This window comes from Saimiri boliviensis, chromosome 17, assembly GCF_048565385.1.
Source record: "Saimiri boliviensis isolate mSaiBol1 chromosome 17, mSaiBol1.pri, whole genome shotgun sequence".
NCBI classification, from domain to species: Eukaryota; Metazoa; Chordata; class Mammalia; order Primates; family Cebidae; genus Saimiri; species Saimiri boliviensis.
Genome location: NC_133465.1, coordinates 3234689 through 3252677, shown reverse-complemented (window position 1 = coordinate 3252677; position 17989 = coordinate 3234689). Strand labels below are relative to the sequence as shown.

General features: G+C 38.4%; 1 protein-coding gene across 5 annotated transcripts in view; it reads left to right on the top strand.

Moving 5' to 3' along the window:
- The window catches only part of USP32 (ubiquitin specific peptidase 32), a 248004-nt gene that overhangs the window by 78313 nt on the left and 151702 nt on the right, over window positions 1-17989 (top strand). For all 5 annotated transcript variants that reach the window (XR_012514504.1, XR_012514506.1, XR_012514505.1 and 2 more), the window contains exon 3: window positions 14835-14940. Coding sequence is in view for 2 of the 5 variants with exons in the window: in XM_039475926.2 (XP_039331860.1) it covers window positions 14835-14940 (106 nt within the window). In the remaining 3 variants the exon portion in view is untranslated. The remainder of the gene's footprint in view (window positions 1-14834; window positions 14941-17989) is intronic.

The window sequence follows — 17989 nt, the reverse complement described above, 5'->3', positions numbered from 1 at the left end:
TGAGGAGGCTGAGGTGGGAGGATCCCTTGAGGCTAGGAGTTCAAGGCCAGCCTGGGCAACATGGCAAGAACTCTTCTCCTTAAAAAAAAAAAAAAAAATTAGGCCTATAGAGTTACCTATTCATTTCATTTTAAAGAAACAGTATGTTGAGTGTTACAGTATATTAAGCATATCTTTTATAATAGTGGGCCTGTTTATCTAGCAGTTGCATTTTACTTCACTTGTTTTCTCTGTCTCATAAAGACTTATGCTTTTATTCTATTTATTTCTGTTTATTAAGTTTTCTTAACAGTCATTGAATGCCAGCTATGGGCACTTTATTACAAAGGGATGACTAAAGTTATGGCGAAGTTCAAAGACAATTTCTTTTCAGTTAGTATCACTAGGGGGAAAAAAAAATCCATCTGATTAAAATAGTTACCACTGAGGTGTTAATGATCAATAGAGTTAACCATCAAAAGGAGTGGTCCCTGTTAAAAGAAAAGCTTGTCTTCCCAGATTTCCAATTGATAGATTTAGGAAAGTGGCTTACAATTTTTGTTGTTGTTGTTGTTATCGTATTTTTCATTGTTAAAATTTTCGTTTGGTTTTCTATGTCTTCTATTTCTGTGTTTAAACTGTCAGTGTTTCCATTCATTTCAAGAGTGTTTGCCCTCATTTCTTTGGGAATTTTTATAATAGCTGGTTTTCTTTTTTAACTCTTTTTTTTTTTTAATGCTTAGTGTATGATAGAATATAATAGCTGTTCTAAAGCCTTTGTCTATATCCAATATGCCTCACCTGATTGTTGGCACCTATTGATTGATTGTCTTTTCCTAATTGAGCTGATAATTTCCTGGTTCTTCATGTGCTGAGTGATTTCAGATCATATTCTAGACATTTGGAATAGTGTGTTGTGAGGTTCTGAGTCTTGTTTAAATGCTATGGAGATGTCTATGTATTTGTTTTATCGGATCATTGATAATGATGGGCTCGGGGCATCAGTTCCCACCAGTCTTAGGTTGGTTGTAGTTCCAATGTCGGTTAAGTTTTTAGAGTCTTTGCAATGCTATTTGGATCTGTTCCATATGTGTACCACCCAGTGGCTAGACTGGGACCTGTGTTTTGGTCTATGCCGAATTTTAATTCTCAAACTTTGATACACAATTCAGGGTTATATCCGTTCATCTACAGCTAGGAGGCATACCCAAGAGTTAAAAAAAAAAAAACTTTCTTGAGCTTCTTCCTCTTCTTAATATCTATTTTTCTTTCCATTTCCTTGGATCTCTGATTTTCAGTCCTCTGGTTAGAGAGTTAGGGCTTTTGGTTAGACCACTGTGCCACATACTTTCTGCTACTGCAACTGTTTCCAGAGCCAAGATGTAGGAGATAAGAGGACAGAGATAGGGAAGAAAAGCAATGGGAGTTTGTCCCATTCTCCTAGGACTGTAGCTACTGGGATTGGAGAGGGTGGTAGGCTAAATAATGGCTTCAAAGATCTCCAGGTCCTAATTACTGGAACCTGCATGTGGCATTTGTCTGTAATCATTGTATATGTTCTGAAATGCCAGTTTTATTGCTTATTACCTTCTCTGAAAATATTTTTATTTATTAGAGAAACTCTTCCTTGATTACTAATAGGCTCATATTACTGTGTGTGTGCAGCAGGTCCTCAAATAACGTCATCTAATTCACTCATTCAGTGTTGTTTTTCATTATAATGTTGATGAAAAGTATCAATTTCTGGCAAGGGCCACTGTGTGGTTTGCATGTTCCCCACATATCTGTGAGGATTTTCTCCAGTTACCCCATTTTCTTCCCTTATCCCAAAGATGTGCACTTTAGGTGACTTAACATGTCTAAATTGTCCCAGTCTGGGTGAGTGTGGATGTCTGTGTGAGTGTGCCCTGTTATGGGATGGTGTCCTGTCCAGGGTGGTTTCTGCCTTGCGTCTTGAGCAGCTGACATAGGCTTTGATTACCTGTGACACTGAACCATAATAATTGGGTAAATATAATTTATCTTACTTGTTTTTATTAATCTTTCTCAAATGTATGAAAATGTGTAGCTCACATTTATTTCAATATGTGTTTTGTTGTATTTATTTAGAAGTTTGGTGATGTTTTTATGACCAGAAATATACCTCAGGAACTTGACTCTTATTTATATCAATTAACCTGTGGTAAAATTGGTTTCATTCTACCTGGTTTCACTTGAAGTTGCAGTTTCCAAGAACCTGTCCATGCTGTTAAATGAGGACTTAATTGTATTCTTTGTAGTTGGTTTAAATAGCAGTTGGAGATTTTCAGTAGATTACTCCCTGAAAATATGTTGTGTGAGTAAATTGTTCCAATGCTGATATTAAAGATACTTATGCAGCCATCCTTGGTATCTGTTGGGGAATGATTCTAGGCCCACCAGGATACCAAAATCTGCAAATGCTCAATTCCCTTAAATAAAATGTTTAGTATATGCACATGCCTTACCCCCTATACTTTAAATCATTTCTAGATTATTTATAATACCTAATGCAATGTAAATACTATGTGAATAGCAGTTATAGTGTATTTTAAAATTTTGTGTTATTTTTATTTTTGAGATGGGGTCTGTCTCTGTCACCCAGGCTGGAGTGTGGTGGCATGATCTCTGCTCACTGTAACCTCCCCCTCCTGGGCTCAAGCAATCCTCCCACCTCAGCCTCCTGCATAGTTGGGACTACAGGCTCGCACCACCACTCCTGGCTAATTTTTACATTTTTTTGGTAGAGATGAGATTTCACCATGTTGCCCAGGCTGGTCTTAAACTGCTGGACTCAAGCAATTGCGTTGGCCTCCCAAAGTGCTGGGCTTACAGGTGTGAGCTACTGTGCCCAGCCCACAGAAATACTTTCTATCTAAGTGTTTATTATATTTATTATCTGAGTCCCTGTATTTTACTATGTTTTAAAATTTTTATTGTGGTAAAATATATAAAACATATTTGCCATTTTAACCATTTTAAAAGTGTACAGATCACTGACACTAAATACATTCACAATATTTTGTAGCCATCACCAGTCTTTTTCTAAAACGTTTCATCATCTCAAACAGAAAATCTACCCATTGAGCAATAATGCCCCCAACCCCTTCTTTTAAACCCTCATAACACCCAATCGACTTTTGGTTTTTATGAATTTGCCAATTCAAATTACTTCACATAAGTGCAATCATACAATATGTGTCCTTTCGTGTATGGCTTATTTCACTTAGCATAATGTTTTCAAGGTTCATTCATGTTGTAATATGTATCAGAATTTCATTTCTTTTTATGACTGAATAATATCCCATTGTAACTAATAATTTTTTTTTTTTTTTTTTTTTTGAGATGGAGTTTCGCTCTTGTTACCCAGGCTGGAGTGCAATGGCGCGATCTCGGCTCACCGCAACCTCCGCCTCCTGGGTTCAGGCAATTCTCCTGCCTCAGCCTCCTGAGTAGCTGGGATTACAGGCACGTGCCACCATGCCCAGCTATTTTTTTGTATTTTTAGTAGAGACGGGGTTTCACCATGTTGACCAGGATGGTCTCGATCTCTCGACCTCGTGATCCACCCGCCTCGGCCTCCCAAAGTGCTGGGATTACAGGCTTGAGCCACCGCGCCCGGCCCAATAAATTATTTTTAAAAGTGGTCAATTTTCCTTTCACTCACATCCTTCTCTAACATTTCTCCTACAAGGTTAAAGTGTTTGTATCTTGCTAAGTGTTGGACATTATATATTGATGTGGCACATCAGCATGAAAATGATGTAGGATATCATGAATTCAGTAAAATTTTTGTTTTTTGGTTCTACCCCATTTAAATTTGGGGGCAGTAAAACAATTCTGTAAATTTACCTGACCTATTCCTAGCCCAGTTTTCTGGGTTTGGTGGTGGAGGTGCAGCTAAAAGCCACTAGTGATTTTGTCACAGTTTCATAATCCTGAAATTTTGGGGTTTTTTTACTTGAGTCCCAACTGGAAATCTGCTGCTTCATGGAGGTGGAATTCAGCTGTTTGAATTGGGAAACTGAAACTTTCCCTTCTAGAGATGTGAACAAGTCCTTTTCCCTGCTGCTTCTTAACTACAGTTAATATGCATAGTGGTTAATCCCTCCCATGCTGTTCTTTAGATGGAATTAGATTAGTGAACAGTAGGAGAATATTTAATTCTTTAATCACTACCATTCAGCATAAAATTATATTAGCTTAAACAAGCAAAACGGTCATAACTTTGTTGGCTAAAATTTTCTTTTCTCTTTTCTTTCTTTCTTTTTTTTTTTGAGACAGTTATCGCTCTGTCGCCCAGGCTGGAGTGCAGTGGCATGGTCTTAACTCACTAAAACCTCCACTTCCTGGGTTCAAGTGCTTCTCCTGCCTCAGCCTCCCGAGTAGCTGGGAATACAGGTGCCCACCAACATGTCTGGTTAATTTTGGTATTTTTAGTAGAGACAGGGTTTCACCATGTTAGCCAGGCTGGTCTCGAACTCCTGACCTCATGATACACCGACCTTGGCCTCCCAAAGTGCTGAGATTATAAGTGTGAGCCACTGCGCCCAGCCTGTTGGCTAAAATTTTCAAGCTTGATATTCTTCTGTATCTTTTTTTTTTTTTTTTTTTTTTGAGACGGAGTTTCGCTCTTGTTACCCAGGCTGGAGTGCAATGGCGTGATCTCGGCTCACCGCAACCTCTGCCTCCTGGGTTCAGGCAATTCTCCTGCCTCAGCCTTCTGAGTAGCTGGGATTACAGGCACGCGCCACCATGCCCAGCTAATTTTTTTGTATTTTTAGTAGAGACGGGGTGTCACCATATTGACCAGGATGGTCTCGATCTCTTGACCTCGTGATCCCCCCGCCTCGGCCTCCCAAAGTGCTGGGATTACAGGCGTGAGCCACCGCGCCCGGCTTCTTCTGTATCTTTTTATATGCTGAGTTTATAAGGAAACTGCAATTTAAATAGATTAAATTTAATTTTGTTGCTTTTAGCCTAGTGTCACAGCCTAAGATGAATTTAATTCTGTTGTAGCCATCCCTACCAACTTTGTAATTTACAAAACTGATGCACATGCTTTCTATGTCATAATTTGTGTCACTGATTTTAAAAATGTTTAACAGTCATGATCAATAACTAAAGCCAGTTGGCTGTTTTTTGTTTGTTTTAAGATGGAGTCTCGCTCTGTCTCCCAGACTAGAGTGCAGTGGCGCAATCTCCAACTCCTGGGTTCCAGTGATTCTCCTGCCTTGGCTTCCCAGGTGGCTGGGACTACAGGTGTACGCCACCATGCCTGGCTAATTTTGTATTTTTAGTAGAGATGGGGTTTCACCATGTTGGCCAGGCTGGTCTCACTGTGTTGCCCAGGCTGGAGTGCAATGGCACTATCTTGGCTCACCGCAACTTCTACCTCCCAGGTTCAAGCTATTTGCTTGCCTCAAGCCTCCCGAGTAGCTGGGATTACAGGTATGCACCACCATGCCCAGCTAATTTTGTGTTTTTAGTAGAGATGGGGTTTCTCCATGTTGGTCAGGCTGGTCTTGAACTCCCAACCTCAGTGGTCTGCCTGCCTTGGCCTCCTAAAGTGCTGGGATTACAGGCATGAGCCACTGCGCCTATCATTTTTTTTGGGGGGTGGGACAGGGTCTTACTGTGTCACCCAGGCTGGAGTGTAGTGTGGCTTGATCACAGCTTACTGTATCCTTGACCTCCTTGGCCCAAGGAATCCTCCTAATTCAGCCTCCTGAGTAGCTGGTACTACAGGCATGTGTCACCATGCCTGGCTAATTTTTAAGGTTTTTTTTTTTTTTTTTTTTTTTTAGTAGAGATGAGGTTTTACTACATTGCCTAGGCTGGTCTCAAACTCCTGGGCTCAAGTGATCCTCATGCCTTTGCCTCCCAAAGTGCTGGGGTTATAGGCATGAGCCACTGTGCTTGGCCCATTTTAATGACCTTTAAGTGAACATTTCAGTGATCTTAATTACATTCATAATGTTGCCCTCATCACTCCTATCTATTTTTAACATTTTTCATCATTCCATTTTTCTCAAATTCTCATAGAAAAATATTTTTTCTTTTATCACACTAAACAGAAATACCGTATCTGTTAAGCAGTAATTTCCCATTCCTCTTCCTCCCCAGCCCCTGATAACCTCCAGTCTACTTTCTGTTTCTATAAATTTGCCTGTTCTAAATAGTTCATATATAGGAATCATACAATGTTTGCCATTTTATGTCTGGCTTATTTCACTTAGCTTAATGTTTTCAAGGTTCATCCATTTGTAACATATATCAGAACTTCATTCCTTTTTTTTTTAATGAGAGGGAGTCTCTCTCTGTTGCCCAGGCTGGAGTGCAATGGTGCGAACTCTGCTCACTGCAACTTCCCCTTCCCGGGCCCAGGCAAATCTCCTGCCTCTGCCTCCTGAGTAGCTGAGATTATAGATGCCCACCACCACACCTGGCTCCTTTTTGTATTTTTAATATAGGCAGGTTTTCACCATGTTGTCCAGGCTGGTTTTAAACTCCTGACCCCAAATGATCTGCCTGTCTCAGCCTCCAAAAGTGCTAGAATTACAGGCATGAGCCACCGTGCCCAGCTTATTGCTTTTTTGTAGTTACAGAAACAACACAGAAGACAGACCATATAAAAGTACGTACTTACAGGCCGGATGCAGTGGCTTACGCCTGTAATCCTAGCACTTTGGGAGGCTGAGGCGGGTGGATCACGAGGTCACGAGGTCAAGAGATCGAGAACATCCTGGCCAACATGCTGAAACCCTGTCTTTGCTAAAAATACAAAAATTAGCTGGGCGTGGTGGCATGCACCTGTAATCCCAGCTACTCAGGAGGCTGAGGCAGGAGAATCGCTTGAACCCAGGAGGCAGAGGTTGTTTAAACAGCTTTTATAAATATACTCAAGAATTTAAACAAAAGTAAAAACACGGAAATGGAAACCGTATTTTAAAAAGAAACATGTAACTTTAGAGTAAAAAGTATAATACCTGAACTAAAAAGTTATTATGTGGGTTTTTTTTGTTTTGTTTTGTTTTTCAGACAGTCTTTCTCTGTCACCCAGGCTGGAGAGTACAGTAGCATGATCTTGGTTCATTGCAACCTCTGCCTTCCAGGCTTAAGCAATCCTCCCACCTCAGCCTCCCAAGCACCTGGGGCTATAGGTGTATATCACCACTTCTGGCTAATTTTTTGTATTTTTTGTAGAGGAAGGGTTTTGCCATGTTGCCCAAGCTGGTCTTGAACTCCTTGGCTCAAGTGATCCACCTGCTTAGGCCTCCAAAATTGCTGGGATTTCAGGGGTGAGCTCTTATATTTATAAGAGCTGTTTTCTGTTTCTTATTTCTAGTAACTTTTTGATATCTAGTAGACATTGCAAACCTTGTAAGTACCTGAATTTGTTGTCTTTATTGTTAAAATGTTGGATTTTATTCTAGCATACACTTAAATAAATCGCAGATTAGCTAATCCTCTTGAATCCTGTATTAAAGCTTTGTAATGCTGAGTCTTGAATAGAGTTTACTGTAAGTATGGTTTACCTGGTTTAACTCTTTTGGGGTCTCTCCTCAATGCTCTGGATGTTCAATGAGGTGTCTCTTCGGCCTGACTGATAATATGATCTTTGGGTACTATTCTGCTTTCTAATCCCTGCTAGTTGTTTCCTCGGTACTTGTTCTTTGCTTAGACTTCAGGAATTTATATTTTGTATTTGTATGTTATTATTTATTCAGAATTTCAAGGGGCCCATTATTATTTTCTTGGAGCTAAGTGTGACTCTACCTTATGCTATTTACATACGGGAAAGAAATGGTTAGTATTATAAAACACATTTGATGAAAAGAAACATTTTGTTCTATTGGACTCTTCACTGAAGAAACAGTAATGTAAACACACTTACCTTTTAGCTATAGAAGGATGACTTTTTCAACACACATATATAGGAACAGAGCTTGCATTTAAATGTTAATATTAGAAATGTTACCATTAGTAACTATGTTTTATGCACATGGTGCTTAATGTTTTCATAGTGTATATACCATAGGTCCTATGTTGTGTTTGAATTACTCTTTGAAACTTACTGACATACAGCATGATTTATTTTACAAATTTATATTTCATATTTGTCATGACCTGAAGATAGTTTTTAAGCATTTTAAGGTTGGTGACATCAAGTTATTTGGGAAGGTATATATTTTTTGCCTTTTTTTTTTTTTTGAGACTGAGTTTCGCTCTTGTTACCCAGGCTGGAGTGCAATGGTGTGATCTCGGCTCACCGCAACCTCCGCCTCCTGGGTTCAGGCAATTCTCCTGCCTCAGCCTCCTGAGTAGCTGGGATTACAGGCATGCACCACCATACCTAGCTAATTTTTTGTATTTTTAGTAGAGACGGGGTTTCACCATGTTGGCCAGGATGGTCTCGATCTCTTGACCTCGTGATCCACCCGCCTCGGCCTCCCAAAGTGCTGGGATTACAGGCTTGAGCCACCGTGCCTGGCCTATTTTTTGCCTTTTTAACTTATGTATACTTTCTTTTTTTACTCTGTGTCAGTCAAGATAAATTTTTTTAGCCTGGGCAACATAGTGAGACCCGATATTAACAAAAAAAATGAAAAAATTAGCCAGGTGTGATGGAATGTGCCTGTGTTCTCAGCTACTTGGGAGTCTGAGGTGGGAGGATGACTTGAGCCTGGGAGGTCAAAGCTTTGATGAGCTGTGGTTGTGCTACTGTACTTCAGCCTGGGCAATAGAATGAGAAGCTGTCTAAAAAAAAAAAAAAAAGAAGAAAAGGAAAAGTGTTGATCCTCTTGAGAATTATATAAAATGAAAATTTGAAAACATTAATTTGGTTCTTTTGACTATTAATCCAGCAGTTAGAAAGGTATACTAGAGTTTACTCTGGAAAAATATTTTCAAACACAAAATTTGAGATCATCAATGCTGAATTATTACTAATTAACAAAGTGGCTTCAAACTTTGACTTCTGCCTTCTGTCCTGAAATAGTATTTCCCACCCTGGGGCTGCTTTCCAGCTTAGGTCCTGGAATCAGAAGACTTGGCACATTTCTTCAATATATGTGTTATGGAATGCAACTGAGGCCCAGAAAGTTAAGTGATTTGCTTAAAACTACATAGCTTGTGTATTAATAATGCCTGGCTTCAAAGTCAGGTCTTTATGACTTTAAAAGCCTTGATAAAACAGTATCTATCACTTAACTATTTCCTCTAAGGAACTGTGGGATAACCCTTTACCTTATATCCATTAGACAGTAGAAGGACCAGGACCAGAAAGCAGCAATTGAAACATGCCACAACTGTTTCTAAATGCTAAAGATCGATACACATCTACCCCCTTTTTTTTTGGTTTTTGTTTTTGTTTGAGTTTTGCTCTTGTTGCCCACATTGGAGTGCAGTAGCACAATCTCTGCTCAATGTAACCTCTGCCTCTCGGGTTTAAGTGATTATCCTGCCTCAACCTCCCTAATACCTGGGATTGCAGGCACCTGCCACCACACCCGTGTAATTTTTTGTATTTTTGGTAGAGACAGGGTTTCACCATTTTGGTCAGGCTGGTCTTGAACTCCTGACCTCAGGTAATCTACCCTTACCTTGGCCTCCCAAAGTGCTGAGATCACCAGCTTGAGCCATTGTGCCTGGCCTACATCTACCTTTTTTTTTTTTTTTTTTTGACTTCTTAACTATTAGACAAGAGGTAGATTTTTGATATATTACAGTATAAGTCTTTCTGCTTGAAAATACAGACAGATTTCCCTCTCTTCAGAGCTAATCATTTTATTTACTCGGATGACATCATTGTCTGAAAGGAGGCCAGTGAAATCATTACTGCATACATCAATCATATATAGTATAACAGTCTACTAAGTCTCTGACTGGATATTCATGGGTACAAAAGGTTTAAGAAAGTGTTTTTCTTTTCCTTTAATAATGTGTAATAGATACATATTTCTGGAGGGTACATGTGATAATTTGTAAAGATCAAATCTCAGTGTACTTGGGATATTCATCACCTTAGATGGTTTTCCTTCCTTAATGTTAGAAACATTTGAATTAATTTTTTCTAGCTATTTTGAAATGTACACTAGATTATTATAAATTGTAGTCAACTTGCTGATCTAATAGTACATTTCTTTTTTTTGGGTCTCTAACTGTTGCCTGGGCTGGAGTGCAGTGGCATGATCTCGGCTCACTGCAACCTCTGCCTCTCAGATTCAAGCAATTCTCCTGCCTCAGCCTCCTGAGCAGCTGGGATTACAGGCACCTGCCACCACGCCCAGCTAATTTTTCATATTTTTAGTAGAGACAGAGTTTCACTATGTTGGCCAGGCTGGTCTTGAACTCCTGACCTCGTGATTTGCCCACCTTGGCCTCCCAAAGTGCTGGGATTACCAGCCTGAGCCACCGCGCCTAGCCTACACTACATTTTATTTCTTCTGTCAAACTGTGTATTTGTGCCCATTAATCAACTTGTCTTTATTTCTTCCCTCCTCCCCACTACTCTTCCCATCCTCGTAACCACAAATCTCCTCTCATCTTCATGAGATCTACTTTTTTTTTTTTTTTTTAAGCTCCTACATATAAGTGGGAACATGTGATATTTGTCTCTCTGTGGTTGGCTTATTTTTATTTTTTGGTAGTGATGAGGTCTCACTATGTTTGCCCAGGTTGGTTTCAAACTCTTGAGCTCAAGTGATCCTCCTGCTTTGGTCTCCCAAAGTGCTAGGATTACAGGTGTGAACCACCACCCCTAGACTGCTTGACTTATCTCACTTAACATTATGACCTCCAGTTTCAACCATGTTGCTGCAAATGATTTCATTCTTTTTTTAATGGCTCAGTAATATTCCATTGTGTGTATATACCACATTTTCTTTATCCATTCATCTGTAGATGGGCACTTAGGTTAATTCCATGTTTTGGCTATTATGAATAGTTCTGCAGTAAACATGAGAGTACAGGTATCTTTTTGATACATTGATTTCCTTTCTTTTGGATATATACCCAGTAACAATTTGCTGGATTATATAGTAATTCTTTTTAGTTTTTTGAGGAACAACTATACTCTTCTCCACAATGGCTGTACTAATTTACATTCCTGCAAATGGTGTACAAGAGTTTCCCTTGCTCTACATCCTCGCCAGCATTCATTATTTCCTGTTTTTCTTTTCCTTTCCTTTTTTTTTTTTTCTGAGATGGAGTCTTGTTCTGTCACCCAGGCTGGAGTGCAGTGGCGCAATCTTGGTTCACTGCAATCTCCACTTCCCGAGTTCAAACAATTCTCCTGTCTCAGCCTCCCAAATAGCTGGTATTACAGGCACCCACCACCATTGCCTGGGTAATTTTTGTATTTTTACTAGAGACGGGGTTTCATCATGTTGGCCAGGCTGGTCTCAAACTCCTGACCTTGTGATCTGCCTGCCTCAGCCTCCCAAAATGCTGGGATTACAGGCATGTGCCACTGCGCCCAGCTTTCCTACTTTTCCATATAAGCCATTTTAACTGAGGTGAGATTTTAACTCACTGTAGTTTTGATTTGCAGTTCTCTGATGATTAGTGATGTTTAGCATTTTTTTCATGTACCTTTTGGCCATTTGTATGTCTTCTTTTGAAAATTTCAGATCATTTGCCCATTTTTTTTTTTCAGGCAGGGTCTCACTTTGTTTTTCACACTGGAGTGCAATGGTGAGTGTTGGCCCACTGCAACATCTGCTTCCTTGGCTCAGGTGATTCTCCCACTTCAGCCTCCTGTGTAACTGTGATTACAGGCGTGTGCTACCACATGCAGCTAATTATTTTATAGTACACGTATGTACTATAAAACAGTATACTTCTAGTTCCTTTCTCTTATCCTCTGTGCTACTATTATGTGTTTTACTTTTACATTTTCTACAAAGCCATATTACTTTTCTTTTCTTACTGCTTTAGACTGCCAGTTGTCTTTCACAGTGATTAAAAATAAGATAAATGCTTTTATATTTACCTTCATTTATGTCATTTCAAGTATTCTTATTTCTTTATGGAGGTACATGTATCTCTCATGGCATAATATTTCCTCCAGCCTGAGGTACTTTCTTTTATCCTTTTTTTGCTGGTAATAACTTCTCTGTTTTTGTTCCCCTAAAAAAAAAAAAGAAAGGAACCAAAATATCTTTTCTTTTTGAAAGATATTTTCACCAGGTACAGGATTGATGGTTGAGTTTTTTTCTTTTAGTGCTTTCAGCATATTACACCATTGATTTCTGGCTTACATAATTTTTTATGAGAAACCAGCTATAATTTTTTGTTTCAGTATAATGTTTTTGGTTTTTTTCTAGTTGCCTTAAACATTTTCTTTTTATCTTTGGTTTTGAGAAGTTCAACATGATTTGTCTAGTTGGTTTTCGGGATTAGAGGTGTAATCTATTCTGCCCGTTCGCTGAACTTCTTAGTATCTGTGGTTTTCTTGTCTATTCGTTTTGAAAATCCCGAACCTTATATCCTCAGATACTTCTTTTGCCCCTTTCTCTGTTTCTTGTAGGATATCAGTTATGTGAATATTACATCATTGATATGATCTCTCAGCTCTTGGTTTTTCTGTTCTGTCTACCTTCACCTGCTCGCCTCACATTTTCCCCCTTTTGTTTCATTTTGGATAATCTCTTATGCAACTCTGTTGAGTTTACCCTTGAGCCATTCCAAAGGATTCTTCAGCTCCATTATCATATTTTTCCTTTGTCTCTGACAACATATTGAGTTTTTCCTTCTTTCTGTGACTTAAAATGTATGATTGAAACAGAAGTGTTTCATATAGGACAGAAGAGACTGAACCAAGTAGTATCTTTCTTCAGCTTGGGGGTTGAGTCAATATAGTCTATAGTTGGGCTTCATTTTGGTCTTCTCGTTGCTGTGGTTACCCTCAGTATAATACAGGTTTCAATTTCCATTCTAGGGTTACTTGTTTTTTTTTAGGGTTTGGGGCTCAAGAGTTTTTTTCTAATGTTTACTCTACCCTCAACTTTTGATCTTATATTCTGTTTGTTATCACACCTCAGAGAGGGTCTCTGTCCGCCTTCTTTATCCCCTCCGGCTGTATATTATCGTTGTTTAGTCCTCGGTGCTTGCTAGCAGAAGGGTGGATGGTAGGGAGTGCTAGGGAGGGGGCATTCTCTGTAGTCCTATTTCTCAGTTTTAGGCAGGTGCTGTGTCCCTGGATCTTGGGGTTGAGACCTTTTCATTGTGGTAGGGGATCTGTAAGTTCTGAGGCCATTATGTTTTCCTGCCCTTCCCCAGGGATAAAGGTGTTTTTGTTTTTGTTTTTCCCTGTTACTTTCTTCTAGTTGGGAGTGGGAAATGGGGCAACTAAAAATAGTTATTCTACAAAGTGTATTAGTTCTGTTTGTTTGGTTTTTTAAAAAATATTTTAATGTTCTGTAGCTATTTCCTTTGACCACTTTTTGCTAGATTGAATTATCACTGACACTAGAGATAGTTTTTTACATCAGTTGTCAGGTGTTATTAAATATATTTATAAATATAATTGGTGAATAATATATTCAGTTTTCATATTGACTAACTTCTTGAATTAGTCTTTAATTGTGCATTTTTATCTACAAAAGTCTTGCTTGGCAGATTCTAGGTACTCAACAAAGAATCGTTGAATGGATGTATTTATTGTGATTTCTTTTGCCCCTTTCCTATGCATAGTTTTTCTTCCTTATTTCTGATTACTATAATACTTATTTCTGAGAGTGTTAAAAAATGCTTTTTGGAGTCTCTTTGAATTTCCGAACATTCAATTAGAGAGGATCTTTTTTGCCAATCAAAGTCATGTGCATTAAGTTTTCCTGAGGTTAAAGGAAGTTGTGTAATTGCACAAAATTCTTCTCACATTATTGTGGCTATTGGAGGACCTTTGTACTCTTGGACCTTGATAAGCACTCCAAAGAGAAAGAATAAATAATTCAGTTGTGTGAATATGTAATATGCAGATACTCCCCTACTTACCCTGGGATTACAGCTTGAGAAACCCATTGTAAATTGAGAATATTGTAAGATGAAAAGGCATTGCATACAAACATTAGAGTTTAGCCTAGTCTGTAAATGTGTTTAGACTGGGAGCGGTGGCTCATGCCTGTAGTTTCAGCACTTTGGGAAGCCGAGGTGGGTGGATAATTTGAGACCAGGGAGTTTGAGACCAGCCTGGCCAACATGGTGAAAATGCAAAATTATTTTACTAAATATTCTACTAAAAATACAAAATTAGCTGGGCTTGGTGGCACATGTCTGTAATCACAGCTACTTGGGAGGCTGAGCCAGGAGATTCGCTTGAACCAGGAGGTGGAGGTTGCAGTGAGCCAAGATGGCGCCACTACACTCCAGCCTGGATGACAGGAGCAAAACTCCATCTAAAATACACACACACACACACACACACACACACACACACACACACACACGTATGCTCAGAACACTTACATTAGCCTACAGTTGAGCAAAATCATCTAATACAACTCAGATTTTATAATAAAGTATTAAATATCTCATGTAATTTATTGAATACTGTATGGTTTCTACTGAATGTGTATCACTTTCACACCATTGTAAAGTTGAAAAATCTAGTTGGGGACGATCTGTATGTATTTTACAGTAAACATGGTCTATTCTTGACTGAGTGCAATAACAAGTCTAAAAGAGGAAGAAGAGGGAGAAACTTAATATGATTTTACTAAAATTTACTAGTGCCTTTTCTGGAGATGGAGACATGATTTGTTAAAGTGATAGCTGCCTCAGCTTCCTCAACAACTGAAATGCCTCTTAAGGTTGGCTTTATCATCTTCTTCCAGGTGATTTACTGTTCTTTTGGTGGAACATCCAAAGGGCTGCACTTCAATAATTTAATAGTTGGACTTGTCCTCCTTACAAGAGGCAAAGATGAAGAGAAAGCAAAATGTAAGTACTTTTATGATCTCAAAAATGGTAATACCACATCTCTGTACAGAATAATTTATCTCAAAATTCTGATGACAGGCAGCAGATTTGAATTGACATTTTTCCAAAGAAGCTATGCAAGTGGCAAATAAATACCTGAAAAAATGTGTAACCTAATAAGTCATTAGAGAAATGTAAATTAAACCTACAGTGAGATACTGCTTCACACCTACTACAGTGGCTAAAATTAAAAAGCCTGATAATAACAAGTGTTGAGGAAGAGGTGGAAAAATTGTAAACTGCATCATACATTGCTGATGGGAGTCTAACGTAGTGTAGCAACTTTGGAAACGAACTTGGCAGTTCCTCAGATTGTTAAACATTGAGTTACTGTGTGTCCCAGCAATTCCACTCCTAAGTATATACCCAGGAAAATTTAATACATATGCTTACCACAAAAAAAAAGTACAGAAATAGTCATAACAGCCTTGTTGATAATAGAAAATGGAAACAATCCTAATGTCCACCAGCTGGTAAATGGATAAACAAAACATGATATATCCATATGCTGGAAAATGACTGTACTATAAAAAGGAATAAAGCATGGTACAGTATGGATGGAACTTGAAAACGTTTTGCTTAGTGATAGATGTCAGTCACAATAGGCCAGATATTATGATTCCATTTACATGGAATTTCAAGATAGGCAAATCTACAGTGGCAGAAAATGATAGATTAGTGGTTGCTACAAGTATCAGGTGAGAGGGAAATGGAAAACAACTGCAAATGGTTACAAGGTTTCCTTTTGGGTTGGCGGAAATGTTCTGGAATTACATAGGAGTGACAGTTACACAACCTTATAAATATACTGTAAAAATCACTGAAATGTTAACTTTATTTTTATTTATTTATTTATTTTGAGATGGAGTTTCACTCTTGTTGCCCTGGCTGGAGTGTGATGGCAACATCTCAGCTCACTGCAACCTCTGCCTCTTGGGTTCAAGCAATTCTCCTGTCTCAGCCTCCCCAGTAACTAGGATTATAGGCGCCCACCACCATGCTTGGCTAATTTTTTGTATTTTTAGTATAGATGGAATTTCAGTATGTTAGCCAGGCTGCTCTCAAACTCCTGATCTCAGGTGATCCACCTGCCTTGGCCCCCCAAAGTGCTAGGATTACAGGCATGAGCCACCTCACCAAACCCTGAATTATTTACTTTAAAAGGCTGAATTTTATGGGATGTGAATTATGTCTCAATATAACTTATTTTTTTAAGTTCTGATGCTATAGACGTAGTAGTCTATTCTTTGTTTCACAAGCAAAACCAAAGCTTACTTGCTTGATAATATTTCGTATAGATTCTTAGTAAAAGGTTTAATTTTTTTAATGTTTTACTTTTAACTTCAGAAATTAATTTTATTAAGCGAATTATCTAAGCACAGAAAATTGTGACACCTCATTCATTACCTTTAAATCCTGCTGATCCGGAAGTGCTATAATGAGAGTGACAACATTTCCTCCCCTACATGTGAAAGGGAAGATAATCTTAGTTGATTGGTGTCCTTCTGTGTTTCATAGGATATAGATTTATTTACTTTAAAAAAAATTCGCTTGTTTAATTATTTATAAGATCTTCTGTCTCCTCATTCTTTTCTTTGACTTCCCCAAAGACACATCTGCTCTTAACAAAAGCTTTCATAAACATTGTAAATTTTATTGAAGATTTCCCAGGGGAAGTATGGAAGCTGTTTGTATTACACAGAATGTAACATTTTGTTCCCAAAATTCCTGTGGTTTTATTCTTAACCACTATATACTGGGTCTTTCTTTCTTTGTTTTTTTCTAATCTGCCTACTATGGTCTGAATGTTTGTGTCTCCCTCAAAATTGGTTTGTTGAAAGCCTAACCACCAAGGTGATGGTATGAGGAGATGGGGCCTTTGGGAGATGATTAGGTCATGAGGGTTAGTCATAAGTATCTTATTAGTGGGATTAAATGCCCTAATAAAAAAGGCCCTTTACATTTTCCCCCATGTGAGGATACAATAAGAAGATGGCTGTCTCTGAACTAGGAAGTGGTCTCTCAGCAGACACCAAACTGATGGTGCACTTCCTAGCCTCTACAACTGTGAGAAATAAATTTGTTATTTATAAGCACCTAGTTTATGGTATTTTCTTACAGCAGCCTCAACAGACTAAGATACTGCACTGGGACTGCTTCTAAATCTCTCAGAATCTACTCCTATTCCTGAATCTAGATATTATTTTAAATTCTTGCTGTGGTTTCAACACATCACCCAAAGTTGATGTGTGGAAACTTAATCCCCAGTACAACAGTGTTGAGAGGTGGGACCTTTAAGAGATGATAAGGTCATGAGGGGTCCACATGGTTATCAGTCTGTAAGTCTGATAACCAAAATCACCACTAAGTGACTAACAGGCGAGTAACATGGGGATACACTGGACAACAGAATCATTCAGGTCCTAGGTGGGATAAAGAGGGAAGCAAGAGATTTTATCATATTACTCAAAACAGTGTGCAATTTAAAGTTTATGTATTGTTCATTTCTGAAAATTTCCATTTAATATTTTTGGACCTCTGCTAACCACATGTGACTGAAACCTTGGAAAGCAAAATCATGGATAAATGGGTACTACTCTACAGATGGTTTTGCCATTTGCTATATTTTTTGATATTTATCTATCTCAAAACACTTAAAAAAGAAAACACTTTAACTTCTATATAGTATTTCATTATTTGTATCTCATTTTACCTGTTCTCTTGTTGATAGACATTTATCTCAGTTTTCTAATTTTTGCTCTTACAAACAGTACTTCAGTGAACATCGTGTGTTTTGTACTCAGTTATCAGAGTTTTTCAAAGATGGAAGTGGAGTTTCTGGCATACATCTTGACCTTTACTAGGTTTTGCCAGATTATTCATGAAAGTTGTTGCAATAATTTATGCTCTGGTTAAGAGTGTTTAAGAGGCCCTGTTTCTCCTAGTCTTTGCTGACACTTCGTATTGTTATACCTAAAGATTTTTGCAAATTTGGCATGTTTGAAAAGAT